This window comes from Protomyctophum parallelum (assembly GCF_964188405.1).
Source record: "Protomyctophum parallelum genome assembly, chromosome: 1".
In the NCBI taxonomy this organism is placed as follows: domain Eukaryota; kingdom Metazoa; phylum Chordata; class Actinopteri; order Myctophiformes; family Myctophidae; genus Protomyctophum; species Protomyctophum parallelum.
The window spans coordinates 21,537,607-21,555,490 of NC_139697.1; the positions used below are offsets into that span (position 1 = coordinate 21,537,607).

At 43.6% G+C, this 17,884-nt stretch overlaps 1 protein-coding gene across 1 annotated transcript in view; it reads left to right on the forward strand.

Moving 5' to 3' along the window:
- Positions 1 to 908: 908 nt before the first annotated feature.
- calcr (calcitonin receptor) overlaps positions 909 to 17,884 on the forward strand; it is a gene marked incomplete at both ends in the record, with an annotated part of 45,650 nt that continues 28,674 nt past the window's right edge. Inside the window, 5 exons of the mRNA XM_083770455.1 lie at positions 909 to 932; positions 8,415 to 8,571; positions 11,007 to 11,114; positions 11,423 to 11,433; positions 17,275 to 17,341. Coding sequence (XP_083626581.1) covers positions 909 to 932; positions 8,415 to 8,571; positions 11,007 to 11,114; positions 11,423 to 11,433; positions 17,275 to 17,341 — 367 coding nt within the window. The remainder of the gene's footprint in view (positions 933 to 8,414; positions 8,572 to 11,006; positions 11,115 to 11,422; positions 11,434 to 17,274; positions 17,342 to 17,884) is intronic.

The window sequence follows — 17,884 nt, forward strand, 5'->3', positions numbered from 1 at the left end:
ATACATATATATCTTTTATCTACCTGGATTCAAAATAAACAATGTTTGCCCACACTTGTATCCTGCCTGCAGACAATGTCGATGCAGGTTTTTGTTGTTTGAACTAAAGATGCCGTGGCCGTGTGAAGCCGTGAGTTGAGACGTTCGTCACCCTGCCTGTACTCCAAAAAGCATCGATAGATGTGTGGGTTGTGTGCATGTGAAAAGAGTGTGAGGCGTGGAAAGAGTCTCTTTTGGGATGTTGTGTTACGGTATGTTCAGCTACGTCAATTGAACACTCTTCCCCAATTGGTCTTGCACAACAAGTGCAAGACCAATCCTTTTTAGCTTTCTCTACAAATCATCTGACATCTGACTGATCTGACAGTCTGGCACCGCATGGCACAGAGGGCATGACGGAACATTGGTGCGTGCGATATCCTTTTTTTGTTGATAATAGCGATTGTTTGTGACGCAAGCATACTGTCTTCCTATTATCATGTCCGAAGGCATATAATATGCTAATTCTATCCACTACGGTGGATCTCAGTGAGGGATTCATAGACAGATTAGATTAGATTAGATTAGCCTTTATTGTCCCAGAGGGATATTCATCACATATACAGCATGTTAAACAATCAAACACATAGGAACAACACGGCACCACATAAAGACACTACAATTATGTGGAAACGAATACATCTACACGTATAGATCCGAACACAAACAACATACTGTAGCAGTGAGGCTGTAATGCTGCAATGGCTGAGTGGACAAAACCTCTACTAAATGAAACTTTGTCCCTCCATCTCAAAGTTATGTATATATCTCCAGTTGAGGGGATGATCAGTGTCATTTGCTATGGTGAGTGCTAGGCCTGTGACAGCTTTACGTGGGACTTTAATTGCCTTTAGAATATTTTAGAGACGATGGCTGTCAAGGTGGAGTACCCTGTAACCACCCAAAGGGAAGAATTAGGGATATGGAAATCTGGAATGATATTATCGCGACAATATTAACAGTAACGCATACAGCTTTGTAGTATGTGCTAGAGGTTAGCGCAGGTCCAAAGAATTCGACCCATTCAAAATGGATAATTGAACAATTATAATTACTTCTCAGATAAGAAAGACCTTTGCATAGGACTGATTTGTTCGCGCCTGATGCCATGACGAGTGACGACATGTGGGCGTAGCTGCATTGGGAACTCCTTTATATATGGTTATTATGGCTGAGTCATGGTGACATGGGTGTGACAACGTATAGTGACATGATAGTGGCGTCAGAAGTCCACCCGCCCACCGGCCAGCCTGCCCGCCCACCCTTCCTTAAAGGACCATTTCACCACCTATCGTCAAATAATTGGTCCTCACAGGTTTCTGAACTGTGCCCACAGTCTCACATGAGACACAGACCGAGGAGGAAAAAATGGTGGCATTTTATCATGAACTATATGAAGGTAGGTTGAAAAGTGGCGAAGTGGTCCTTTAAGCCAATTTTAATATACAGTAAGATTCTTTTGAGCTGTTTTTATGGATTTATATAGTGGAGATTCCCAGCTTAACATGTGTGGAAATGTGTCAAATAAAACTGAATCTCAATTTGATTCAGTGTCGTAATGACCAAACATGGATTCCGTTCCTTAGTGGTTTGGTCAATCGATCAGAAATCACACATATTATGCATTGACCCAATATTGCAATTTTAAGCTGTCTATTAGCATTTTTGCCATGGGCGGGCTATGGGATCTGCAGTCATGCATGGTTGCGGTCTCAAGTCTGAGAATAATTGGCCAAGTTCTGCCAATTGTCCTATAAAGCCCTGAACCCTCACAGACTTTTTTAAATTTATTTATTTTTATAATTTTATCCCACGATTTTGTAACCCATTTTTCACCCCTGTGTCACTGTCAATTATCTAATGTGATCCTGGGCTCTACACACCCTCCGCCAACCCTCAGACTTAATTGACGTCACCTGGTATTAAGTGCTTGAGAGGGAGAGGGTCAGGGGATCTTAGTATAATCTCATCGACAGGCGGAATTGACTTAAAAGAAGCACAGTTTTTTTTTCTTTTTTTTTTTTCTGAACAAATGAACCAATATTTGATATTTGTTCAGAAACAAACATAAAAAAACGTGTTTCTTTAAAGTAAACTAAGATCCCCTGACCGGAGAGGCTGCTAGGGCTCAAAATGGTATTAAAGGAATGGGACAAACAACAATTTGAAGATGAGTCATTCACGACCCTTACCACAACTTTGAAAACTCGATTACAATCAGTGCTTGTGTAGCAGAGTGGCTCAGAGCCTCTGCCTGGTGGCCTCAAAAGTCTAATATCTCCCCTGGTCCAGAGGGATATCATATCCCTTTGGACTAGTGGTTAAGATGTTGGACTTCCACGTGGGAGGCCCGAGTTGGAATCCCGGACGTTACACTTGTATTTAGGTTATTCTATTCATTAAATACAATTTCAGTGTTTGATTATTATTTGTTTTAAATTGTATTTTTGTCGGCCTATATATATTTGTAGCCTACTTAATTTCTTATCTCTTGTCCTTTTGTCCGTTTTTACTAAAGAAGATATATCTCCTTCCTTTCCATCTCTCTTTGAGAACAGCGAGAAGCACAGTATTTGTTATCGTTCTAATCGGGCTACATGACTAATTTGCATACTGATGTTTGGAGGATATCCTGGTATACTATATTTAACGTTCAATGCTATGAATTGTGGGTAATTCCCTTAGGCATGTAGTTTGCATCGGCTGCAGACATACGGAAATTATGCATGAAAACACTTTTCTAGATCCCTCACAGACTTGAAGATTTGACAACGGGGCTGCGCCATTCCATGTTGCACACTCTCAGAGTTACAGAACCATATAAGGTTCCATTTGGTTCCTAACTATAATTTATCTGGGGACCCCGTGGAACTCCCTCGAGGTATCCCTGGGGGTCCCCGGACCCCACTTTGAGAACCACTGCTGTAACCACAGCTCTTTATCCATGCTATACAAACAGTAGTCCACTTCTAGTTGTTCCATTGTCAGAGTAATGGCCCTTAGAAATGGGACTCACACAGGGACAAAGCAATGAAGCCTGAAGCAGCGAAGCAAGCCGTTATCTCTGACAAACTCAGAGTCACCACTCCACTGGCGCGGCGTTTCGATGCAGCTCTGCACGGAAAGTGAGGCTCAGAGCAAAGTGATTAATGAGCCCGCCCACTATCTTCGTTGGACTCCTTTTTCCCTGTTTGTGGTTTGCTTGGATTGCCTGTAATTTGTCATACCTCTTTGGTGCCCTTGTTTTGTGAATAATAATGGTTACGCTCCCTGTATGCCACCAGTACAGTACTGTGCATACTACACACACTGACATACATAGTCACTAGACATTCACACACACACACACACACACACACACACACACACACACACACACACACACACACAACAAACAAAGTGAAACTTTATTGAATGTCAATACCGCATCTCCTCCTGTGTCGAATTTGCATTTCCGATGAATGATTGTTCCCTTTCCGAGGGCAACGGGTATAATCCTGGTGTGAAACACAGAGGCAGATATTTCTGCGTGAATGTTTTTTTTTATGCAACCAATTTCACAGCAGATTTGTTTATTTATTTCTACATAGTAATTAGTAATGTCATGTCATCACTTATTTCCTTTTTGTCGCCCTCTCTATAGATGATTTTCCCCGGAGAGAAGATGTATTTAACAAGCGTTCCCTGGGTGCTGTTGCCATTCACGCTGGTAAGATCCTCTTTTTAATCAAAGTCGAGCCTCTCGGAGACGACTTAATTCTCTCGTCATCGCATGAGCTTCAAAATTGAACAGATTTGGTCCAACGATTCTGTGTACTCGGCATGAATGTGAAAGATTCATTTGGTATAGTTCACTAACATTTTCATCACAAATTGGTTCAACTTCTTAATTACAAGTGCGGAAGGAACAAAAAAAGACCCTCAATCCATGACGGCGTGTTTCAGTGTGTGTGTGTGTGTGTGTGTGTGTGTCTGAGTATGTGTCTGATTGTGTGCGTGCATACGTGCCTGGATAATTTTGTCTGTGTTGAGAATGTAAGTATTACGCTTTTACAGTCTATGTATACTACGAGAGAGATAGAGAGTGTGTGTGCGTGCATGCGTGTGTGCGTGTGTGCGTGCACTGTATATTATGCATTATTGCGCATTGAAACGTTTAAAAAAGGCAATGAGGCAGGATGATGCATCCAGTCCACTACAGAATGCTGTAATTGATGTGAAGTCTTTTATTCCCGACGTCTACATTCAGCAGCCTGGCGAGCATATACTGGTGCGCGCGGCATTCCTTGTCATGCCAAATAAAGTGCTTGTCCATCCATCTGTATCAAGTGTGAAATAGAAGCTCGCTATTTGGGTTGCTGCTCAGCGTCAAGTCCGACACGGACGGGGTGTTGGCATGCCATCCTGACACATTTTACGGCTGTTTCGGTTCTGTTTTATGTCCCTATATCATTATTATTTTTTCTCTTTTTTTTTTTGTCGCGCTTCAAAACTGCCATGGCGGTTCATAGCGAAGCAAATTAATTAATGGATTGTGATAGGTGAGGAAAGACCTTGGATTGAGGGAGCGGTGGAGAGTGAGGTCCCTCTCTCTGTCTCTCTCTCTCTCTCTCACACACAAAAACACACACACACACACACGCACACACACGCACGCACGCACGCACGCACGCACGCACAGCACAGCACACACAGCGCACACACACACACACACACCTCTCTCCGTCAGTACTGATCATCTATTGCTATTCGTGGTGGCCTGGTGGTCGTATGTATGACGTCATTTGCTTCAATGGTTGGAGTGACATCATATGTACGGCTGCTAAACTGCTACATGAGACATCGAGCATTCGGGAGGGGGCAGAAGTCACCGACGCTAACACAACACCGTCATCCTATGGCACTACAGCACTGCAGCGCCGAAGGGGCCGTTCGACTAGAACAGGGTTTGTCCAACGGATTCATAATGTTATCACTGCATTTAACTACACCTTATTAGAGACCTGCGGATGGAGTTTTTTGTCACCCGCAAACCGCAAATTCATTATCCGCCCGTTATCCAACCGCATTAATGATATCATCATATTTATATTAACCCATTTTGGTGTCAGCATCATGTCGTGCTTTAGCTATTGAAAAATAGCAGATCTACAAGCTCATAGCGCGCTACGAGCTTGTAGGTCTGCTATTTTTCGAAAAATCGAAGAGCGACTGACGTAGAAGACATTTTTAAGAATCTGATCTCAGGTCAGAATGGAAAACTGTCAGGATGCAGAAGACATTTTCAGAATCTGATCTCAGGTCAGAATGGGTTAACCGCGCCATCCGCCAACCGCGGTTATCCGCGGCTAAATCCGCGGCTAAATCCGCCATCCGCAGGTCTCTATACTGGCTTGGGACACCACAATGGAAATATATGAGGGCATAACTCATAACCCAACGAACGTACCCGTTATCCAACAGCATTAATGATATCATCCTATTTACATTAACCGTTCACTTGGAGCACACGGCACGCAGGACGGTGCAAGACATGTCGGGGGGGCATGGAAAGGACTAATATTTAATACGCAGCTGGAACGGCGCTGAGCCGGTCGGCTCTGGTGGCCGTCGCAAAACACTCGGCACGGCGACTCGCTTTGGCTAGTGCCTCGCGTGGCTCAAGGCAACCCAGAGACGGCAACCAGCGCCTCCGTCACGGTCACAAAAAGCAAAGGGCTTCCCTAACGTGACGGTGGTTTCACTTCCGCGTTTCCTAGTATGTCTGATTATCACATATTATTGGCTCTATTCCAAGCTTCTGGTCAAACATTCAAAGCCAGTGGTTTGACTGTATATCCGTCCGTCTCTATGTCTATGTATCTCTGACTGAACCCCGCAAAAGTAGACCTAATCGGTGAACCACACCCCAGCTCATATGTCACGCTGCAACACCAACTCATCCTGCTACATCATAATTATTCAGCTCTATTGTATGTACTGTACATGTATACAATAGAACTGAATGATATGGTGTTATGGTATCGTTATATTGATACCAGGACAACGGACACGGGATATTAATATTGCAAGAGAAGGAAAAAAATGCAAAAGGAAAGGAAAATCGTCCTCTGTTTCTCTGTATGTGTTAAAGGGTAAGACCACTTTTCTGGAGGTTTGGGTTGTTTTCTTACCTTGTTATGAGCAAACTAGTCCAGTCTATGAATTATTTTGCTCCCACTCGATTTGTCACTCACTTTATGCAATGTGCATACCCTCTATAAAGATACATACGATCCATCTCCGCATACCCTCTATAAAGATACGATCCATCTCCCGTTTCCACACACTATAGCAGATCCATTTCCTCAGCAGAAAACTGTTAGCTTCTCCTTCATTATTCAAATAGCAATGCATCAATCATGGTGCAGGCCAGCTAGCCAACAGCGGATGGAGCGTGGGGGGGTGGGTGGGTTTCACCAAAAACATTCCCTCGTAATATGGCGTCGTGGTATATAAAAGAGTTTGTGAGAACCCATCAAACAACACTATGATCTGGGCCCAAAACACACCCATGCGTACAATTGCATGGGTGTGCATTTTTACGGCCTGATTATTTGCTGTCTAATTAGTCAATTTATATTTGGACACGGCTTTTGTGGCCATGCCCCAGTTTAGACCAGGTGTTGAGCGACTACAGGAGATAAATGTATAAATAAGTCGCTGAGAGGCGATGGGATGGGCCAGGTTGTCAGCCGCGCTCCGCAAACAAAAGGATTTCGCTGGGTCCAAAACAATGCGTTTAAGGTGTTTTATTGAAGCAAGGTGCATAACTAAAAGGGTGCTCAAACATAAAGCAAAGTAGCCACAGCGATCAAACGTAATCAAAGCAAATAAAAGAAGCAAAATAAGCGGTATAAATCGGTCAACAAAAGTGCGGCTTCCCACACCCCCCCTCTCTCTCACCGTGTGTGAAGCAGGTGAACTAGGTGAGGTATTGAATGAATCAGGTCCGCCCCTATGCCCGTCAATCATCCACGTTAATCACCAATCATTTCATAGACCAAACATAATAAACCAATTCATGGCTCCTACACCAGGCACCACCTTGTGTCATAGATCTAGGTCTAACACCCTGCCTGTGACTTGTTTTGTTGCTGTTGCTGTTGTGGCCTTTTCCCTTCTTTGGCCATGCAGGTAAGCGTCACTCTCAGAAAAACACTGAGACCCGAAAAGATGGGACTGAAGAGAACATTGACCATAAATTGCTGGCCAAAATGATTAGATTCACGTAAAATGACATGGGAAGTGTATAAAAGTGAGCCTGGCATTTTATGTGGTTTAAATCCTGGCCAAACAACAAATAAAAGACGGCTTTCAGAAAGCAACTGAGAGGCATTTACCCTGTATGACATCATTTTAAAGTGCTTCCAAATGCAAACCATCCACCACAGATAAGATTCCTATGGAGACACTGACTACCCTTCCCTACACTTCTCAGATGCACATTTGTGTTGTAATGTCAAAATCACATTTTGTACAGTATTTTATACTGCTGAAGCTGATTAAGCACATGCAGTATACGTTTATTTAGACATCAAGTGGTTAGTCACTCCTATAAATTTGAAAGTTTCAAATTCGTTTCTGCAGTATATATATATATATATATATATATATATATATATATATATAATTATATATATATATATATGCCCCTGCTGCCCATGCCGGTTCGGTTCGCCTCTCAGAAGCGGTGACTTCTGGCTTGGCTGGGGTTCCGCCCCAACAAATTCAGTTGGCAAGCCTACACGTGTGTGTGGGAGCCAGCAGGGTGATTGTGTCCCTGTCGCAGCACATGCTGCTGAGAAGATAACATGAACCTCAGCATGCGTTTTGCTCCCTCCACATGAGGCTAACTCTCTGTCGGGCGAAAAGAAGCGGGCTGTGAACTCATGTGTGTAAATGGAAGGCACACCACGCTCCCTGCCTGCAGGGCCAAATGTGGGAGGTTGACAGTCACGGGGACTACCACAATTCATCATTACGCATAGCATACACACACACATAATGTACACGCACACGCACACGCACGCACGCACGCACGCACGCACACACACACACACACACACACACACACACACACACACACACACACACACACACACACACACACACACACACACACACACACACACACACACACACACACACACACACACACACACACACACACACGATCACAAACACGGATACAGATGAAAGCGGAGGCACCTGGCCACGCACGTGCACCGTAACCACCCCCACACACATACTCCAAATATCGGTAGAAAGCACATTTTTCTGTCTGACTCCTCTCCCTTTTCCCATCCGTCTTCTGTGGCCTGTTGTCTCCACAGAGCTGGGCGGTCGCTGTGTCCACAGAGACCACCCCAGATACAGCGCTCAGTCTCGGGCAGAGCATAATGGAGGGCCAGGGCGGCCAGCCTGCGTCGGGCCAAGGTCAATACAAATGTCTTGAGCTGTCCAGCAAAGACCATCTGCGCAACAGAACGGGTGAGGGCTCAAATCGCATTAGGTCTGAAGAGCCAATTTAATTATCTTGGAGCGAGTACAACTGGAGTGGCCATTGTGACGTCTGTGTCTCGTAGTGGTGCGAACGAGGACAGCGCTCTCTTCTTTTTTTCTATTCGCAATACAACATGCGCCTTCTAAGCGGCAGAGACTTTACGGTGCTCTATAAATATAATGATAATAGCCTACTACACTTTATATAGAATGTTATTTTATGTAGCCTAACCACTTTAGTCCCTGTGAAAATAAAAGTTTAATCCGCAAACATTTTCACCTACTATAATGACATTCCTGAAATGGCAAAAAAAGGCAAGAAAATGCTTAAAAAAATTAAGTAATTCCATGAAACGAAGAGAACAACAGGTCGTTTCAAGGAAGCAATCTGATTGGTTGAAACAGCTTTCTAGCCATGCTTAAACCAGCACAAAGGAACACCTAATTAAAACAAATAATTCAGCCGTGATGTTCTCCCAGAGCGCAGCAGACTCGGTGGCTAGGCTAGCTAGTTTCCTGGGACATTTGTGGTCGTAGTGGCTACATTTGTCATAAAAAAATGTTTTTAGTGATGATCTTAGTTTTAAGGGTAACTGTTGTATAATTGCAATATTGAGGGTGTTCTTTATCGTCATTAATGCACTTCTGCGATGTCTTTCGGAGTTCCTGCAGCATCGCAGGCGTGCATTAATGACGTTAAAGAACACCCTCTCGTGTAATATCGCTTAAATGTAGCACGCCAATTCTTGACTGCAACACACAGACTCAGACTGGCGCTCAGAATCTTATTTTCGTATTTCTCTCAGAGTCACTGTCACCGTATATAAAATCAAAAATAAATCTTTCAAGAATGGGGTCCTCTGCTCCTTCAAACCGTGAACAAAGCCAGATGATGAGTTACACACTAACCATGTTGAAGAATACTGTTTTTACAAACAGGTGCTCAGACTGTGAAACTAGAGAACAATGCATTTCAATGGCCAATTGAAACGCTATGCAAATCCTGTGCAGCCTTCACTTCTCCACCCCCAAAACACTGAGAAAAGTTAGCAAACCACAAGCCTACTTATTGACATAAATGTAACCATTTAACGACTCTAAAACAGCTCTGTTGGAATGAAAACCTTCTTCAACATTCAAACTGTGTTAATATGGAGGAAAAAAAAACTAAAAACCCGCAAAAACGAAATATATTGTAATTTTCTGCCATTTCGCCATTGGCGAATTGAGGCACCTTTTCCCAGCCTGAGTCACATATTTTCAATCAGACAACATTGTATAACGGGACACATCCAAATGGGCAATTGTAAAAAAAAAGAGAACTGTTTTAGCTAAATGTAATTAAATGTAATTGTAAGCCGCAGTAGCCAGAGCTGATCCTCTCACCAGGTGTTCCACAGCATGACAACAAAGTCCAGGCCTCTCAGTGTAGCTGATTGGTCCTATAAGTGCCAGGAAATTCTCTGAATGAGACAAATCTGGTCCCACTTGTCGGCATGCGAGAAAAGGCATTTTGTCAACTTTATTAAATACTCCTAAACAAGGAGCACTTGAGAGCTGTCCTAATCCATTAAGGTTTTAGTTTCCAGTGAATGTGTGAACATTTTGAGAAAGGAGACGTATCTTCCATGGGAACACTAAACAATTATGCTTATTAAAACATAATACCGGTGATTTAAATAGAGATAGAAATATTATGTTTTGATATTTCAGCACAATTCTAGATTTGAATACAGTCTACAAATTGCCATCCTTGTAGTCAATCTATTGCTATACAAGGATTGGTAACAATATCACCATGCAGAATGCAAATAAAGTGCATGATTGCAACGAAATTAGGTATCTTTCTCATTCAGTGAAAGCATTACCAAAGCTTTTATTTTAAGTGCGTAAAAAAAAAAACTCACTTCTTTGTGGTATAGCTGTCCACACACTATCATTGATTGATTTCTCCACCACTCAACGTGATGTTGAGTATATCCTAATACAAGAACAGACTGTATTTATGGAAATTGCAGGTTGTGCTGGAAGGATAGGTGTCATAGATGGCCCAGGACAGTGGATGGAAGGCAATCAACATGGGTTATGGATGAAAAACATTACTGTATCTGTCAATGACTGTCATGCTATATTTCGTTAATTCATTAGTTATTATTGTGGTAAAACCAAAAGATAACTGAAACTCCTTATTGAAAGTGGTTGTAGGAAGCTTCATAAATGTCCTATTCTGAGCTAGATTTTAAGTCCTAGTCAAACTTGCTAAATGTAGGCCCACAGATCAACTTGTGGGTATTATGTATTTATACACATTCTGCCGTGTTTACTATTCAAGGAAAGACAATGGCGGACTCAGTAACACTAATGTACAGTATATACTGCATATAATAATGCATTCATTATAGTGACATGGTACTATATCCCAGGTGTGTATTGTGGCGTCGTGTGGGACGGCCTGTTGTGCTGGGGAGAGTGGCCTGCTGGAACATATGTAACACAGAGCTGCCCAGGTCACCCTGACATGGACCCCGCTGGTAAGAACATCCCGCTACTCTATATATATATCGATATTAATCCAAACGATTATCGTCGTGAATCCTGACGATTTAATATATATATATTTTTATATATATATAGGGGGGTTAGTAAATTATGTTGTGTGTGATATGAAATGTGAGCTTTCATATTTGGAGAGAAATGAGACAGACTCCATGCAGTCACTTTCAGTAGTAGAAGCCTGCAGAGGGGAGCTGCGTGTGTCTGTGACTGTGACACAGGTGAAGGTCGTTCATGCTCATTAATACATCAAGGAAGGCAATTATGTTTCTGCACTGTCAAATAGGTCTACATCTATCCTAAGATGCCATCAAAGAAAGAAAGAAAAGTAATGCAACTTTTGCAATATAGTTGAATACAAATTGTGAAAAAAAGCTCGGGTGGGGGGGGGGGGGGGGGGAGATAAATCATGAATAAAAAAATCGGTCATTCGTCTGGAAAATAAATTTGTGTTTCAAATATGGTGATATGGTATTGTGAACCTCATATCGTGAGTTGAGTGTATCGTTTCATGCCTAATGCACATGTACAGGGGCTGCATGCTCACGTTCTGCGCTTTACATGTACAGGGGCTGCATGCTCACGTTCTGCACTTTACATGTACAGGGGCTGCATGCTCACGTTCTGCACTTTACATGTACAGGGGCTGCATGCTCACGTTCTGCGCTTTACATGTACAGGGGCTGCATGCTCACGTTCTGCACTTTACATGTACAGGGGCTGCATGCTCACGTTCTGCACTTTACATGTACAGGGGCTGCATGCTCACGTTCTGCGCTTTACATGTACAGGGGCTGCATGCTCACGTTCTGCACTTTACATGTACAGGGGCTGCATGCTCACGTTCTGCACTTTACATGTACAGGGGCTGCATGCTCACGTTCTGCGCTTTACATGTACAGGGGCTGCATGCTCACGTTCTGCGCTTTACATGTACAGGGGCTGCATGCTCACGTTCTGCGCTTTACATGTACAGGGGCTGCATGCTCACGTTCTGCACTTTACATGTACAGGGGCTGCATGCTCACGTTCTGCACTTTACATGTACAGGGGCTGCATGCTCACGTTCTGCACTTTACATGTACAGGGGCTGCATGCTCACGTTCTGCGCTTTACATGTACAGGGGCTGCATGCTCACGTTCTGCGCTTTACATGTACAGGGGCTGCATGCTCACGTTCTGCACTTTACATGTACAGGGGCTGCATGCTCACGTTCTGCACTTTACATGTACAGGGGCTGCATGCTCACGTTCTGCACTTTACATGTACAGGGGCTGCATGCTCACGTTCTGCACTTTACATGTACAGGGGCTGCATGCTCACGTTCTGCGCTTTACATGTACAGGGGCTGCATGCTCACGTTCTGCACTTTACATGTACAGGGGCTGCATGCTCACGTTCTGCACTTTACATGTACAGGGGCTGCATGCTCACGTTCTGCGCTTTACATGTACAGGGGCTGCATGCTCACGTTCTGCGCTTTACATGTACAGGGGCTGCATGCTCACGTTCTGCGCTTTACATGTACAGGGGCTGCATGCTCACGTTCTGCACTTTACATGTACAGGGGCTGCATGCTCACGTTCTGCACTTTACATGTACAGGGGCTGCATGCTCATGTTCTGCACTTTACATGTACAGGGGCTGCATGCTCACGTTCTGCGCTTTACATGTACAGGGGCTGCATGCTCATGTTCTGCACTTTACATGTACAGGGGCTGCATGCTCACGTTCTGCACTTTACATGTACAGGGGCTGCATGCTCACGTTCTGCACTTTACATGTACAGGGGCTGCATGCTCATGTTCTGCACTTTACATGTACAGGGGCTGCATGCTCACGTTCTGCACTTTACATGTACAGGGGCTGCATGCTCACGTTCTGCACTTTACATGTACAGGGGCTGCATGCTCACGTTCTGCGCTTTACATGTACAGGGGCTGCATGCTCACGTTCTGCACTTTACATGTACAGGGGCTGCATGCTCATGTTCTGCACTTTACATGTACAGGGGCTGCATGCTCATGTTCTGCACTTTACATGTACAGGGGCTGCATGCTCATGTTCTGCACTTTACATGTACAGGGGCTGCATGCTCATGTTCTGCACTTTACATGTACAGGGGCTGCATGCTCATGTTCTGCACTTTACATGTACAGGGGCTGCATGCTCACGTTCTGCACTTTACATGTACAGGGGCTGCATGCTCATGTTCTGCACTTTACATGTACAGGGGCTGCATGCTCACGTTCTGCGCTTTACATGTACAGGGGCTGCATGCTCATGTTCTGCACTTTACATGTACAGGGGCTGCATGCTCACGTCCTGCGCTTTACACTCACAGCTTCCATAACGAAAATAAATGAATTAAGAGCAGAGACCATTATTACACCAGTGCTCCGCAAACTTAAAACCCATTTAGGCCTGACGTCAAAATAAAAAATAAAATCTATATATATTCAAAGATTTGTGCCGCATTTTCACAAATTTTAAAAAATAGCAGACCTACGAGTGGCGCGCTACGAGCTTGTAGATATAGTATATCATAAGTATATCATAATGCTTAGTTAAAACACCAAAAGGGGTTCCCGTTCAGAATGGGTTAATTGGCTCCCGGTCAAGACTGGACAATCACCTAGATCTAGCATATAATGGAGCCGGCCAGCAACTCTTGTTGATATCTGACCTCATCAAACCAGTATACAGTCAAGACACGCTCCATATATGGCCAGTACAGAATTCATTCCATATGTTGATCATGCCAAAGCGCCTGCTCTCGCCCAGCCGTCTGCGTGCCCTAAAAAGGGCAAGGTCGCTTCTCACCCTCCGGGCGTCTTACTGGTGTTATCGCATGTGCAGTTATTACATTATGAGTTGTCACAATTAAGGCTTTACACATTTTTGAAGATCCAGGTCATGCTCGAGCTCTGATTAGCTGGAGATGCAATGGACAGAGTGAGTGGGAGGCAGAAAGGCAGCAGTGGTGGGAAAAAGTTAAAGTCTCAATACCATGATGTAGAAATACTCACTCCGCTATACCAGTCAAAGTCGGGAATTCAAAATATACTTGAGTAAAAGTACAAAAGTATTGGTATTGGTATCGAAATAGTACAACGGTATAGAAAGTACTCATTATGCACAACGTCCCATTTCACACGTTTTCAAATGTATAACATTTATTTTATTTATATAGCAGATCCTACTGAGCTTGTAGATCTGCTATTTTCAAATGGCCAAAATCTATATAATGCATGTTTTGTAATAATAATCTAAATGTACAAAGTAATTAGTAACTAAAGTTTTCAAATAATTGTAGTGGAGTAAAAGTACAATATCTGCCTCTGAGATGTAGTGGAGTAGTAGAAGTAAAAGTATTGCCCGAGTAAAGGACAAATACCTCACAACAGTACAAGTAAATGTACTTAGTTACTTTACACCACTGAAAGCTCCATTACATATAGCGAGGGGCGGCCACTGAGAAGGCCCTTTTCACCCCACTGTAAAAAAAAAACAAAGAAATAAAAAACCAAGACACGGAATGATGAAAGGTACGAAGAGATATATATAGAAGAGAGCTGAACAAAGGGAGACAGAGACAGGAGAGAGAGAGAAAGGGATGGTGGGAAAGATAGATAGATGGGAGAATAAAAGCGAGAGAAGGTGCATGCTACACGGAGTGCTCATAACCCATTTTGGGCCGGGAACCCCTTTTGGTGTTAGCATTATGCTATGCTTTAGCTATTGAAAAATAGCAGATCTACATACAAGCTCATACGAGCTTGTAGGTCTGCTATTTTTTTTGAAAAATCGAAGAACGACTGACATATAGAAACATAGCTTTTTCAGAAAACTGTCAGGATGTAGAAGACAGATTTTTTAGAATCTGATCTCGGGTCAGAATGGGATAAAGGGGAATCCCCCCAGATTGGCCTTGAGTATAAGACTCCCCTATGATTTCATTTTGTGGGAAACGTGATACCGGCGCTGAAGGTTTTGCGGCGGGGCCTTGGATGTTGCTGCAGACCTGATGAGCTGTCAGCGGAGGACAAGAAGAAGCTGAGAGCGGGGGCGCTCATGGGCTGATCACTGACAGGAACATCCGTGCCTCGTGCTTATGCCATTCTGACCTGAGATCAGATTCTAAAAGTGTCTTCTGCACGCGGGCAGTTTTCTGAAAAACTATATGTTTCTATGTCAGTCGTTCTTCGATTTTTCAAAAATAGCAGACCTACAAGTTCATATAAGTTCATGCTTCCTATGAGCTTGTAGATCTGCTATTTTTTCCAATAGCTAAAGCATGGCATAATGCCAACACCAAAAGGGGTTCCCACCCAGAATGGGTTAAAGCCCTGTGTGCGTGTGTACTGTGTGTAGGCGTCAGCCCGTGTGCAGCATTTGACCATCGCATGCGGGACATGATTTCCAAACAGGCGATTCTTCATTTTGAACATAACAATAATGTCATGTTATGTCTGCAGGGCTATATTTGCTAAACGCTTGCACTGTAACGTCAGGAATCATGAAGCGGACTGATGTCTTTAAAACAATGGCGTGGCCAAGCATTTGGGGGGGGGGGGGGGGGGGGGGTTGAGAGAAAAAAAAAGAAGTAGGTATGCCTTTAGGCTCACCGATGGCGTGATGTTGCTAATGTTGCTCTGGAGAGGGAAGTCTGGAGCTGTTGCCCCCGCGACCCGACTACGGATAAGCGGTTGGAGATGGATGGATGGATGGATGGATACACAGATGGCGGAGGAAACATATAGGCACCAACCTGCACATTGGGAGCAATTAGTGGTTCAGAGTCTTGCTCCAGGACATTTCAACACTAACTATTGGGGGAGCCCACAGGGATCGAACTGGGAACCTCATCCGGAGTGAGGTCTTGTCTTGTGGTTTTCTATCTCCCTATAGTCTACACTGACCTATCCTGGGAAAAGAATGATGATAATAACAGTTCACTCATCTATAAGAAAAGGGAATGTAGCCATTCTTTCAGGAATTCCTTACTCGACATCAACCTCAAATGATAGCTTAAAACCCATTCTGGGCGGGAACCCCTTTTGGTGTTAGCATTATGTTATGCTTTAGCTATTGAAAAATAGCAGATCTACAAGCTCATAGCTCGCCACCGAGTGGCGCGCTACGAGCTTTGTAGGTCTGCTATTTTTGAAAAATCGAAGAACCACTGACATAGAAACATAGCTTTTTCAGAAAACTGTCAGGATGTAGAAGACATTTTTAGAATCTGATGTCAGGTCAGAATGGGTTAACATAACGATGGTTATGATAACAGGTTATGTATTTCGTATTCCATCTGTTTATTCTGTTATGACACCAGATAACCCTTGTTCACGCGTCAGCCTTTTGATATCAGAGGCTATTCATATAAAGTTATTAATATTCTAGCGCTCCCTGAAGCCTTCTGCAGAGAGTCAGTGTATAGCATGCTCAGCCCCCGCATCACCTTATGAAAGGAACCGGCTATGACCCCAACATTCAGTTCTTTAATGATGGACTGCCGTGAACTTTTCCCACCCTTATGTGGCCACACCCACCAGTTCATTAACCCATTCTGACCTGAGATCAGATTCTAAAAATGTCTATTACATCCTGACAGTTTCATTATTAACCCATTCTGACCTGAGATCAGATTTTAAAAGTGTCTTCGATTTTTCAAAAATAGCAGACCTACAAGCTCGTATCGCGCCACTCGGTGGCGCGATATGAGCTTGTAGATCTGCTATTTTTCAATAGCTAAAGCATAACATGATGCTGACACCAAAATGGGTGCCCGGTCAGAATGGGTTAAGTATACCTGGTTTTCACCTTAGCACCACCCACCTGAACTTGAGTCTCGTCCACAGCTGTGTGTTGTATAATAATGAGGGAGGGGAGGGGCTAGGGTTATGAATGATGTAACAAAAGTGGTGTGATTTCGATTGGGCCTTTTGAATCAAAGGCTTTCAGCTTTCAGGAAGAAACCAAACATACACAGGGAAGACATATTTGAATATTATAAGCACACTATTAGAGTAATGAAAATTGAAAAAAAACTCCATAGACACGCACAAAACAGAAAAGGTACAAAAATCACGGCACACCATCTTTAAATACCTTTAACGTTTTTGTCTTTTCAGAAAACGAGACCAAATATTGTGATGAACGGGGCAATTGGGTCCAAAGTCCCTCCATCAATAAGAGCAGGTCCAACTGTCTGCCTGTCTCCAAGGATAAATTAAAGGTAACCGAAGATGGACGAATTCTCTGTGATGAATGAAGTGGGATAAATAACAAGCAGACTGTTCCCTGATCGCCTGATGTGTTGTCGTTGCAGCCAGGGACGTGCACAGATAGACACTAGGTGGTGCTAGAGCGAGCAGTGGTTCCCAAAGTGGGGTCCGGGGACCCCCAGGGGTCCTTGAGGAGTTTCAGGGGGTCCCTAGCTACAGTAAATGATAGTTTGGAATAATTTGTACACTCTCAGAGTTAAATGAACATTGATTTTACAATATAAATTGAGGGTCCTAGAGATCCTAGAGGTCTAGATCTAGAGGTCCTAGAGAGGTTTGACATGCTGAGAATCACTGGGTTGCTTCTTAGTTAGACCACTTTGTGCCACGTGAGAAGTCCTGGGGCGGTTTGGGACGACAGGGCCAAAAAGTCATTTTCTCAGTCAAATAGCTTGATTTCACTTTTTTTTGAGAGGGCTGTAACTTGAAAACTAGCACCCGTACATGCCTATAAACT